This window comes from Topomyia yanbarensis, chromosome 3, assembly GCF_030247195.1.
Source record: "Topomyia yanbarensis strain Yona2022 chromosome 3, ASM3024719v1, whole genome shotgun sequence".
Classification (NCBI taxonomy): domain Eukaryota; kingdom Metazoa; phylum Arthropoda; class Insecta; order Diptera; family Culicidae; genus Topomyia; species Topomyia yanbarensis.
Window position 1 is genome coordinate 176,719,789 of NC_080672.1, and position 13,372 is coordinate 176,733,160.

At 38.6% G+C, this 13,372-nt stretch overlaps 1 protein-coding gene across 3 annotated transcripts in view; it reads right to left on the reverse strand.

The window, feature by feature from the left end:
- Positions 1–13,372, reverse strand: part of LOC131689287 (uncharacterized) — an 80,251-nt gene that overhangs the window by 50,025 nt on the left and 16,854 nt on the right. The window contains exon 1 of one of the 3 annotated variants that reach the window (XM_058974267.1): positions 8,264–8,349. The exons of the other annotated variants lie outside the window; for them this stretch is intronic. Coding sequence (XP_058830250.1) covers positions 8,264–8,310 — 47 coding nt within the window. The 5' untranslated portion in view covers positions 8,311–8,349. Of the gene's footprint in view, positions 1–8,263; positions 8,350–13,372 lie in introns of those variants that run through there. 3 annotated transcript variants of the gene reach the window in all.

Genomic DNA, 13,372 nt, shown 5'->3' on the forward strand with positions numbered 1-13,372 from the left:
AGGGGACACTTGGGGTTTTTGGTGTCCCTGGAAGTGGTGGGTACTCCTTGTTAGAATTAATATTTCCAAGTCCTGGAGCAAATTGCTTCGGCTTTTGTGCATCACTTCCGTTGGATTTATTGATTGCGGTTGGCGCACTCTGAGTGGACGACACCTTGGCACCCTTACGAGGCAATGTAGGGGAGGCTAGATTTCTCCTCTTCCTGGATTCCCCTGGGTTAACCAATGATGTTCCCTCTTGTGGGTCGTCAGATTCTTGCTCAACGCCAGCCAAAAGAGCAAAGGAATTTTCGGAAGGGACAGATGGCGAAGCATTCTTTAGCATTTCTGCATAAGAGTGCCTCGAGCGATCCTTAAGGGAGCGCTTAATTTTATCCCCGCGCTGCTTGTACGCCGGGCATGACTTAAGAGCATGCGGAGGGCCCCCGCAGTAAATACACTTCTCAGTTTCTCCACCGCAAGCGTCATCCTCATGCTCTCCCTCGCATTTGCTGCACCGTTTTTTATTGCCACAATAAGTGGCTGTGTGGCCCAGTTGCTTGTAATTGCTGCAGTTCATTACCCGCGGTACAAATAGGCGAACAGGTAGGCGAACCTTATCCAGAGCAGATCCGGAGAAAGTCACCCGAATCGAGTCTGACGGAGAATAAGTTGTCTTATCATCTTCAGTTTTTGCGGAATACAATTGCTTGCATTCCAGAATTTTCACCTTTTGAAGTGAAGGGTCCTTAAAGCAGCCAACCCCGTACTTCAACAGGTCTTCGCACTTTAGACCCGGTTCGGCGACGACCCCATCGATCTCCACAACTCTACAAGGCACATACACTTTGAATTGCTTCGTAAAACGCTCGCTGCGAGCAATCTGGTTTGCCTGGTCGAGGTCATTTACTATAACGCGTATCTTATTAGCTCGAACACGTGTTATCTGAGCCACGGACGGATAGTTGGCAGTCAGCTCCCGTGAGATTTCTAGAATATTGGGCGATTTCGTGTTGGGCCGGAAATACACCACCCAGGGTCCAGTCGAACTGGCTGGGTATGTTTTAATACGGGGAGGACTGGGGGAATCAGGGGAGGGAGTAATTTCGGGTTTATCCGGTATATCCATGGGAATATCATTCCCATCCAATGTTACTTCGCCCTCGGCCATTTAGGCACGAGGATAACACGTGGTGTAAACGAGAGATGAAACTTATATTCAGGGGAAAGGGCAGAAGTAGAGACCGATCGGGGAAAGGGAAATGAAAGAAAAAAAAAAAAAATACTTAGCTTATATAGCGGCGATTCCGGCTATTCTGGTATTCACTTCACCAGCCTGGGCACCGGCGAACAAAGACTGCCTCGAACAATGGTTGACCTTCACTGACAATTTATTCTTGTTCACTTTATGCACAGCACCAGAAAACGAACTGCTTCGATCGAGAGCTCGGAGAGTTATGAGAATTATATTTTGTGCAATGTGTTCAACAGATGTCGCTTTTTAGAATTTTCTTCAAGCTGTAACGTCTGTTTGTATGTGCTGCGAAGTCTGTTACAATAGAAACTGAAAATTTGGGAAAGGAATTTGTACTGCTAAGATTTTTTTTAGTTGCGCAGGCGTCAATATTCGCACGCCGATACACGCCGGCGCACCGCCGCTGATAGGGTCCAACGGCGTGACGCCGCCGGCCAAATATGTCACTTACGCCGTAAATTTTAGCTAACATCACTTTTGCAGAAAAAAAACAGCGGTTTCACTTCACTGTATGTGGTGGTCTGGCTGAATGGCTGGTTCCGGATTTTTACGGATATTCCGTGAAGTATTTGGGAAGGCCTTTGATGCACTTTCATTATTTTAAAAAACTTAGCTTCAAGTCTGGCACTATTGTAAAATGTAATTGTTGTTATCGTATATTTGACTACTAAGAATTAATTTTTAAATCATAAGGCCATTTCGGGCAACGCACAGAGGGGTAACTAGAGCAAATTTCTGGCCAATAACCTTTTTTTTCGATTTTTTGTTTCGTTATATTTTTTTGCATACCTAGAAGCATACTGTATAACGGGGCAAAATTGGGGTTATGTCAAAAATGATTAAAAGTTTTTTGCATGAATGAAAAATTGTGATAATTTAACCATTTATAAGGCAGTGGCAACTATATTGCTTCCTTTTCGTTTCGTTCGTAACGCAGGAATATGAAGTAATAAGTGTTCTAGTCTTATGAAATCTATTTGTTAGGAGCCTGGCAACTCTTCTTCTTGCTTTTTATTGAGGTACAGTGACAACTTTCAAAACGTGTAAAAGCAACTATTTTTTATCCAAAAACTTGATTTTTGAGTGGCAAAAAATACAAAGATAAAAATAAAACGAATTTAATAGGTATATAGTTACCACTATCCGTTAAAAAGCATCAGTTATCCTAATGTTTGATGTACTTCAAAAGGGATCGGTGCGAATATAAATACAATACATTTTCTTTGACTTGATACAAAATTTATGTAACTGACAAGTTTTCGTTCTGCTGATAAATAAATTACAAGTTACAAATTAAATTACAAATCAAGCTGGATCAGAAATTCACAAATAAATGAAGGTGATTTCCAGCTCATTACCTAATTAACCAAAAATCTCCCCTGGACATTGAGGATAAATTGAAAAATGAGACCACGGAATAAAAGGTTTAGATTTCAATGTGGCATGATGAAATATAGTTGGAAGTGCAGGTTGGTCGTGTGTGAAGTGAAATCCCCAAATTGCTGGCATTTCGGGACGTGTTTTGGGTGTTTTATCGCTGGAAAAGTTCACCAAGGGATCGTCGGATAGTCGGAGATTATGGAGGTTTCCCTTTCCCGCAGAAGCATCGTCAGGAACGAAAACAAGCGGGGCGTACAAATACATCTCCGTGCCCACCGCTCAGCACTACTCAACGAACGCTGTTGCTGCGAACAAGAGTGTGAGGAGAACAAAGCTATTACGAAAGTGAGCCGGATAATCCCGCTTTAAAGTGCGTATGCACACTACATGAAGAGCTTCATCGACGCAGACGGCCTCTTTCTCGCTATGGAATTTTTTTGCGTTGGGTGTTTTCTGTCTGTTCACTCGTTGAGTGCTGGCTGGGAGTGTATTCTTGGGTGTGCATGGGAATCGTGGCGGAGTGCGAGCGACGGGAGTGATGAGCGGGCTCTGTATTGGGGTTTTCGATTGATTGACACCGGTGTAGTGGAGTGCACTGAAACTGCACCGTTTTTGCACTTTCTAGCAGAAGTGCAGAAAACTGGGTATGTTCCGTTGACACTTCTGCTAGAAAGTGCAAAACCAGTGCACTCCACTACACCGGTGTCAATCAATCGAAAATCCCATATGTTTTTGTTTCTCGGTGCACATAGCGAAACAGAAATCTTGAGCGTCTTTTCAAAACGTCGTATCTGCAATGAGTTACTCTCTTTGTTTACTTTCACTTTCGATTTCAGACTAACAGACATAACACTTGAAAACAATGCTTCGCCCGCTTTAACGGTCATTTTAAATATATTTTTAGTTGGGGGTGTGGCCACATTTGCAATTATGGCGCCACTGACATATGAGCAAGCAGTAAAACATTCTCTAGTAAAAAATTGTTCCCAAACCTGAGGGGTAACCCACAAGCAAATGAGTGTTGGGGACCGTTTTTTGAGGGAATTCACTCATAGTGTTATGTCTGTTAGTCTGTGCGATTACCTCGGAACACGGTTTGCCCTGTATACGAAATGGGTAAACGGAAAATTAATTTAGCTAGTACCCACCTATATCCTGGAATCAATTTATTTGCAGGTATGTATATAAATACATGGAAATAACTTTTTTTTTCTGTAGACCGCTGCCGGACAGTGGGAGATAGGAGGGTTTACACACACACCACACAAATTGAAAAATGAGACCACATGTTTGGCCCTGGAAATGAAAGGCGATAGCTCTATTGTACATCCAACGACCCATTTCAAGAATGCCTGTTCCTACACGTACATTCTGAGGTCGCTTTCATATACAATAAGCCCCGCGAGAATACATCCACGTATCAATTGGATATTTGCAATATATTCGCACTTCCAGAATGAAAAATATTTTTGATTCTGGCACGTATTTACTAAAAGGAAAATATTTATGTAGACAAGCATTGAAAAATGACATGAAACGATCTCACCAGCTTTGAATAAATAAATTCATGAGATTTCTGTGAAGAATCATCAGCTACTCAGGTCCAGGCAGCGCTGCAGGCGCTAAGCGGAATGAACGGGCGTATTTTTTGCGCATCCTGCTTCACATATTTCAATGGCGAAGTTGTGACGACCAATTTCTATGCAAAATCACACTTTTCTCGCGATATTTCAACCTACTAACACGTAACTCAACAGAAAAACTACCTACTAAGCGACTGACTTCATTTTCCTGTTGAACACTATGTATATCACTGAAAAACTTTGAAAAATATAGGGCGTCAATGACAACACGTCCGGGCGATTCGCCAGTGCTACCACGATCCACCATTAATATAACATTCATTATTAGCCCCAATCTCTGGGCCTTATAAAAGGGTTAAGGTTTTTTGAATCATTTTCGTTATATATTCAGCAATATCGCTTTCTAGCGATGATGACTGTATTAAATAAGACAATATTATTACAAATGTAGTTAAACACAATAATTTGTATAACTTTAGCCTAAAACTAACTGAAAATAGTAATGCATTGCACCAACTTTACAAAATTCGTTCTTTAAACATTTTATTCCAAAATTGAATGATAAAAAAGTTATATTAAAAGGCAAAATCCGGAAAAGTTGCTGACGCAGTATTACAAAACAAGATTCCAGCTATCCGAAAATATTTGAACTTATCCGATCTTGTCTGATCCACAAATTCCAAGCGATTTGAAAATATTGCAATTTTTACTAATGTGAGGTACTCCGAAATGCTGTAGAGCCACATACTATGTATGGAAAATGTGTCTCTCTCTGTCCCTTTCCCTCTCCCTTTTCCACTGATCATATGTTTTGACAACTAGAAAAACAAATATAGTCACAAAGATCTTCTGGAGATTACAATTATTCGAAAGGATATAGAAAATTGGCCTCTGCACTGGTAGATGGATAGATGCCAAATATTCCAAAAATTAGTTATTGTCTATTTTTATTTCATATGGCATAATAACAGCAAAGCAGCATTTTTGCATAGAATAATTATAGCATGTGATTGAAATGATACACTATAATGTACAAAAGTTATGTGGTCAAATTAATAAATACCTGGTGGAATTAAAAGGAAAAGTCTCTCTTTTATTTTCATTTTTACTTCAGGATGTTTGTGTCGGGGGACATTAGCACAGCGAAAAGCAATAGGGATTGTTCGTAAATAAACTGTATTTGTGGTACAATTGGATTGAAAAATGTTAAGCCTCACAATTAACGAGTGCAAAACTACAAATAACGCATTTTTATAAGAAAACCCCTACCGCAGGAACAATTAGAATCTCAAGATGCAGTATAACAAACGAATTGATAACCCCAAGGAAATTTCCCCGCTTAGAAGACTCGATCATCTGTTAGCAAAGTGGAATATTAATTGATAGAAAATGTATGGTGTATTCCGAAATAGGATGTCGACTGTAACTCGTCTCGTCAACAATAAAATCCAATTCGTAAATATATTTATAGCGACTTAAAAAATGTGCAGATCGAACTACCCGCAGAAATTCCATTCAAGATAATATTGTACGTTTCATTGGAATCGTGCCATTCAATCATTTTGAGGCGACGAATTGAATTGGCGCATTTGATAATAAATGCTGAAAAATTCCGAAAAATATGTACTACCCAAGTTTAATGGGTGCTAATTGTTTACTTTAACTGTATTTGTCAATAAAACTGACCGAAAAATGTGCTTCTATAGTTTCAGTATGTTTTATTTACAATAAGGTTTTTACACAAAATTGCACCACCTTTTTGTAAAGTGTCGTCTATCCCATAAGAAACACATTGCAACAAATCGTGCGCAGAATAGCGCTACGAATCTTTCTGCGATGAAAAATAATCGTCGCGTCTCCTTTGGGAAAGCTCGGACAAATCTTTTTCAAATGAGATTTTGCATAATTGTTGAAAAATAATTGCAGTGGAAGCTGTGGAACAGTGAAATTTGACCAAAGTGACATTTACGTCACTATTGCATACAAGGGCTATTTAATTTGTGCAACATGCAGAAAGATTTTGGCATGGATGCCGAATGAAATTTGTTCACAACTTGTCATGAAAAGAGCCATTGCGATGCTTTGGGAGAAGTATTGAAATTGAAACGCAGCGAAAGCGAGTTTGTGTTAGAAAGCGAAAATTTTGGACACCAAATGGTCGACATGACGATGAACTTTAAAAACTTTATACCATGCTGCACCAACAAAAACGATTTCGAATATCACAACGTCGTGTTGAATATAATCTTTTGTATTGATTGTGGATCGACCTTAGCACTATGCTTCAGATCAATAATCATGGCAGTCATTTCACATGATCTGAAGTGCATAAGTATCAACTACAACTAAATTTAAAATGGATTCGTCAACTTATTTCTATCGTAAAGCAACCCCGATCCGCTCACTAACATGTACTGTCAGATGTGTCCAATTTAAGCCATATCTTGACAGTTGAGTGAGCCTGTAGGAAGCATATATTCAAACCAATTTTTATTTTCATTTGATACTACAAAATCAAGTATATATACAAGTGAAAAGATTGGTTGACCAATCAATAAATTTAGATTAAACGGGAGTCGACAGCTCAAATCAAAATCAAACTAACAACTTTATGCGATGCCTGTTTGTGGGGAGACTGTACCACTGAAACGATTGTTTCCATTAGAAAAACTCTAGAAAGAGAACTGCGGAGACTCCATTTTGGATTCGCGTTTAGCTGTCAAAAAACGAATCCAATCGAAGCCTATCCTTATAACCAAATACAAATTAAATACGCCAAGGTCCCATACAAGTTGATCTTCGTTTTTTGGATCATGAATCAGCCAACTTCGACTACCCAATTCGTCTGCTTAGTTGTCATAAGTAACATTCACCGCAAAAGAAATCAACGGGCAACAAACTCTGATTAAAGTGAGCTTTGACCTTGTATTTTCCCTCTCTGTGTTTGTTTATGTTTTCATAATAAAAAATTTGTTTCCTTAGATATGAGTATTTTTTTCCTATAAAGAAATGCAAGATTAAAACATAATTTCGCGATGCACCTGGCCAACTAATCTGCATTCAAAGTGAACCGGACCACGTCGTATTTCGGATGATGGTTGTTTGGGTCTGAACAAACAGAGATCCTCAAGTTAAAACTCCTGATGGCTGAGTGAACAAGCGACTAAGAGGTGGACTCAAAGAGTGATAAAAAAAATATTATCTTTAAATCGCACCGAAAATATGCCGATTTTTTTTTCAGTTGTAGTAGTTATTTCACTATTCTGCAATAAATTTTTACAAAAAATCACTATTTTGCATGCCACAATGGTCAATTAATTTGTGCTAATTGAAGCAGAAAATTATTATGTATACTATAGTATATGATGCTAGCTTGGCGAGATTAAGAGTTCGACCAAATACAAATTACGCTCTGGGAGGATGAAAGCCACTAGGAGAGCATCTTGGTAACCAACACAATGAATTCAAACAAGTAGTCCGATTCTACAATACAACGGATTGGTCTTACAAAAGAACGTGGTTCAATCGTATCCGACTCTCGTTTCAATTTTCTGTCGATACTAAGAATGCAAAGCTCATTCGTTCGAAGAAGTGATCTCTCATAATGCTGAATAAGGCAAAAGTTATGACACGAGTTGCTCCTAACTTAATCTATGTTTGTGAACCACAACATGCGGAAGCTGAAATATTCTTATGATATTTCCATGTTCAAACTAGAGAGCGCTCATGTTGGATATAGTTCAGCCAATCTATCAATATATTCAATCCCGGTAATGACATAATGACACGGTGTTCAAGACGTTTTGTTTAGAAAAACTCTAGTAAGAGAACTGCGGAGATAAAAACAGAATTTTCGGCAACGTATGCCCCGGCATTGCATGGCAACACGTCCAATGTTATAAGGATAGGCAATGTTCGATTGAATTCGTTTTTTGACAGCTAAACGCGAATCCAATCGATCCAAAATGGAGTCTCCGCAGTTCTCTTTCTAGAGTTTTTCTAGTTTTGTTGTAAAGTAACGCAGAAAATCCGAAATATGTTAGAATTCACCAACTTGCCACCTCACCTAGGATTGTTTCGATTTTCAGCTTCCACACCAGGCATGTTATACATTGCTGTTTCGAGCAATTTCAAAATGAATCTTTATGTATTTCTTGGAATACAAACATAGAGATCATTTTTTGTCCATTCCATATTCTCCTATATGCATGTCCCAATGCATGTCGAACAATATACCTATGAAAATAATTAATAATTGAAGTTTTATTAATGGGCAAATATTATCGATTACATGAAATGTATGAGTGAATTCCGACCATCTTATACTCGAAAAAAATCAAGTTCATTATTAGTATAATGGCCTATTGCTGAATGAAGTCAGTATAGATTCCAACTCAAATGCAACAACCGATTCCGAATCAAATTCCGAATGGTTTGACCGAGGGGGAGATCATACTGCAACGGAACTTTGGTAGAGCAAACTTCACAAAACGTTCTCACATCGCCCTGAAAAAATGTAGGCATTCCGATACTTCTGATCTATTGATTCGAGCAACACTTCCGCTTGTTGCTTTTTGACATCAATTGCCTAACTTTAAGAAATCCGCGCAATTCATGCGGGTCGATTAACCTTTCCAGTAAGTCCAGCCCGTAAATGATTAAGCTTTCTGACTGGCTTCAGCAAGAATTTATTCCGACTGATTTATGTTCCGTGAAGATTGAAGAAACATTCGTCCTTGCAGAATGGACATGTTGGTCTATATGATTTTCAAAAATCACGAACTCCTCAACGTAAACCACGTACAATAGTTGCTTATCTGGTAACTGATGAACAAATTTTTGGTGAGGAGGCTAGGTGAACTTTTTATATACTGCCGGAAAGGATTCGAAACTGAAATTGCTTCAATATATGCTGAATGTATCAAACAATTGAATTTTGATAATTCGTGCTTTTCCAATCGGCGGCTGGTATGATGTTCCTGGAAAGACGAGTCGTGATTAATAAAATATCTATCTTGTAGCAAAATTATAATAAAACAATAACAATAACGGCATATTCTTGCCAACAATTTTTATATAAAACCTATTAGCAAATCCTGCAAAATCCCTCAAAGTTACATTTCAACGAAAACAACGTTCCACCATGTATAACAATTTCCTTTTTTCTGTTTAGAAACCATAGAAACATCTATGGTAACGTTACGATCAATTATTGTTGTATTCAGCGTTGCCAGTTTTCGGAAGTATCCGTTAAAGTACACTGTCATTTTGACACTGTACCTTTCCAGGTACAGGGTAGCTTAAAAGGAGTCCACGAAAAATCATCAGAGCATTCCGTATTAACATATTTGAATTTGCTTATAACATTGGACGTGTTGCCATACAATGCCGGGGCATACGTTGCCAAAAATGTTGTTTTTTTCTCCGCAGTTCTCTTACTATGAGTTTTTCTAGTTTCCATCAACTCTTCTCTGAAGTAGTAGCGACTTTCCACTTCATTTTGCTTCCATGATATGCTGGAATGATATCGGATAGGATAGGATAGTTTTATTTGTGGGGACTTTAACTGTATGGTCAAATGATATCGGCTAATTCATGAGCACTAATGCTAAATAATGTGTTGCGAGAGCCCAATGCAATCCCACGTGCAATAATCAAATCCTCTTGCTAACGAACTCCTTTCGCAACTCTCAAATTTTTTCTCGTTACTTATTAACATTTCTTTTGTGTTGTTAGGTTCCCTGTGTAACAGTGCAGAACCACAAAACCGAATGAAAATTTGAGTAATTAAATTCATTTTCATATTATAATGATGATTTTTTAATCATTTCATTGCAAGTTCGTCCTGCCATCGCTTGTGTTGAAATTCTGCTTCACTTAGCATATTATGTCCCTGGGAGTGCCGGCAGGCCAAGCACCATATTTTCTTCGCTTCTTTTCTGGTAGATATGAATAGTGAATAGGAATCTCGAAAAATGCAAACATGGATGGTGGATAATGATACCGTAGTTGGATAAAACTCGTCGTCAGGTTGTATTTCTATGTGCTCAAGTCCTACTTTAGCACTCTTTCTGCATCGGCACACCCTCCCCAATTCTGTTGGGACCTTGTTACAGCAAAAGATTCCTAACGCTGTTGTCATGAGCTCGGTTCAAGAGCACGTGGCAAAATGCTGTAATTAATTTTATGGCATTTTTATGTTCTAGTACCTACCGCTAGCAGCACAGAGAAAATGCAGATTAATGGAAAAGTGGAATAGTAGGTGGGAGTTTTAATTATCATTACCATTTTCATTTTCCGCCTGAAGCATGATTTTTTTATATTTTTGTATTGGAATTCGGATGTAGTATTGGAATTCGATTTAATTCTTCAAAAGAATGGATTGCGGTCAGCGCGAGGAATAAAAAAAAATTGTCGAAATAATTTAATTTTTGGCTTGAATGTGGAAGAATAATAAGTCGCAATTTAATCAAAAAGCTATTGAAGTGACTCTTTGGCATGTACTATATACAGATCCGCGTATTTTGATTTTGCATTGTACTTCAAAGTTTGCATATGACTAAACGATGCATTATTACGCCTGTATGTGTTGCATACACCAATGTTAGTTTTAAATCAAACGAAATGTGTAGATTTATTTTTATTTTACCGGAAAACCGCCACATCTACAATTCTCAATCTAATTCCAAGCTCTGTAAATGTGCACAAGTTCATAAGTTCAGGTTACAATTCATCGTAATACCCCTCGACCGATTCCCTCTCTCAGTAATCGATGTTCTATTTCAAGTTAACCCATTCATGCCCTTGTTGTTTGTGGACAACAACGTTTTTAAACAGCTATAACTTTTGATTGAGGCGAGGTTTGCTCACAAAAACAAGTAAGGCTCATTAATGTGACTATTGCCTTTAATATAAATATTAACAGTTACAAGGATCAGCTCTAGCACTGAAGTTATTGCAGTTAGTCTGATTGGATTCCGATGGAGCAGTGCTGCCAGGGACAGTTTACGTTGACGACGGAAAATGATTTCTTTCATATATCTTCGTTATGGTGCAATATTATTGAAAATTGAGAAAAATTGTCAATTTAGACTGTCGTTGGCTACGTTTTCCACGTAATTGGACTATTGTAATTATTCCAGGAGAATTGTATTGAGCATTAGAAGGTAAAAATTGACCAGGTTCTAGCACTGCTATGGAAGCATCTATCTTTATGAAAATAGGCTTTTCGTGTTTCTTCAACCCACCGCTTTCGAGGAAAAATAGTTTTGAAACCCCACATGCACTGAAAAAAGTTGGGCATGAAAAGGTTAAAATGGTTATTTTCGCACACAAACGCTTTCTTTATTAATAATTGGCAAGTGATGAGTTCCTCAAACTATTTTTATTGGCCTTATGAGATTTTTTAATTTAATTTTCATGCTACGTGTTACGCGATAGCTTGTCCAACCAATATAGTAGAGTTCTCGACAAACGTTTGATTACGGCTTAAAAGCCAACTGTCAAAGTTCTCTTTGAAAGGAAATTCCGGACAAACCGTTACTGTTCGAACACAGTTCACAGCAGTTAATGAAAGAGAAAACTTTTCTCTTTTGTTTACTACCAACATCAGTGATTGGTGAGTAACGGATAATCCGAAATTTCCATTCAAAGATAATTTTGAGAGTTGGCTTTTAAGCCGTAATCATATGTTTGTCGAGAGCTAAAACAAAAAAAGCAACCTTCCTTCACCTACCTAATCCAATGAACGACAAGCCAGGCGCTGGATGAAAACTGGGAACAACGTGCCATCAAACAGAGAGCGCTGATAGCTAATTCCAACTCCGAACGCGGGACTTGGCCAAAATGTTTTTATTGCTACTTTCTAGACCTTATAACCTTCCAAATCTGGAAATCAGCGACATAGACTTTTCTACGGCTCATGTACGTACACGTCACATGACACAAATAATACATCAATAGCTGGTGGAAAATAATAAACAAAGACGGCAAAAGCAGATGGGACTGTTTTCGACCAGTAAACTGCATTAGTGTTCGTGAGACTAACCGACAATACATAAGTAATAACCTGCTGAAACGTAGTCGTCACATATATCTTGTCTCCTTGCATTCGAATCATGGAAATGAGGCAACGGCTGGTAATGGTTATCATTGTGTTGCGGTTACAACACCGACGAACTGACGTGCCACCTAGAACAAAAATCGCATCAGTTGGTGTCCTAATAATTCAAATAAAAATACGTTTGGCACTAGCGCCATCTTTACAATGGTTCGCTTGATAGTTTTCGCTGAAAACTTGTGACGGATAACCTAGCGTAACATAACAGAAGAGCTCAACGAAATTGGCAACCAGTTGAAGAAAGATTTATAAAAATCTATTTGTATATAGAGCTCTATGCAAATCATTTCACTCACACTGCTTGCGGGTTTGTTTTCTTCCAGCTGTCATATGTAAAACTGTCAGTCAATTTAAACGTTTTAAATAGCTTGCTTGAAGTATTTATTCTGGTGTGCAACTGTGAAACTTATTCCGGAGACGTGCAATACCGGTTGGTCGGGAGCCGTAATGCAAATAATAGGTTTATTCCAGTACACGGAAGTCACTCCGGAGTATACAGGAGCAAAAAATACTTGCATGAGCATGAGCATGAGCATGATGACCGTACAATTCGTAGTTGCTACTACGTGATTGACCAGAACAAACGAAATTGCACAGAGAATCAACGAATGGGGCCTGGGAGTAGTTATGCATCCTCAATGTGCACGTTTCGAGAGTTCTATACTTTGAAATGCCAATAACGGCGCCGGTTACGTCCTTACAGTCATCGGGGAAGGAAAGGAATGTTAGTGTAACAAACGTTGTTATGGAGACCGTGTATACCTCTGCATCTCCACGTTTGCCACGGGAAGGTGTTTTTGTTAGTAGGGTGGGGGTATAGAGTTAGACAAAATCTGGATTCACCTTGATAAGTGATACGATCTCTGTCATTCTCAGAACTGTTATCATGTGTTTATTGATCTGGGCAGCCGGCTGCAGAGAATTTATGGCAGATTCATCGTTTATTGAATTTATTCGGAAACGCTTGGTTGGCAAAAAATGCAACTTAAACATCAGACAGCCGATTGTCGGGAGTGTTGCTTATGTTTAATTGAATCAACCGTCATCGATTCTATT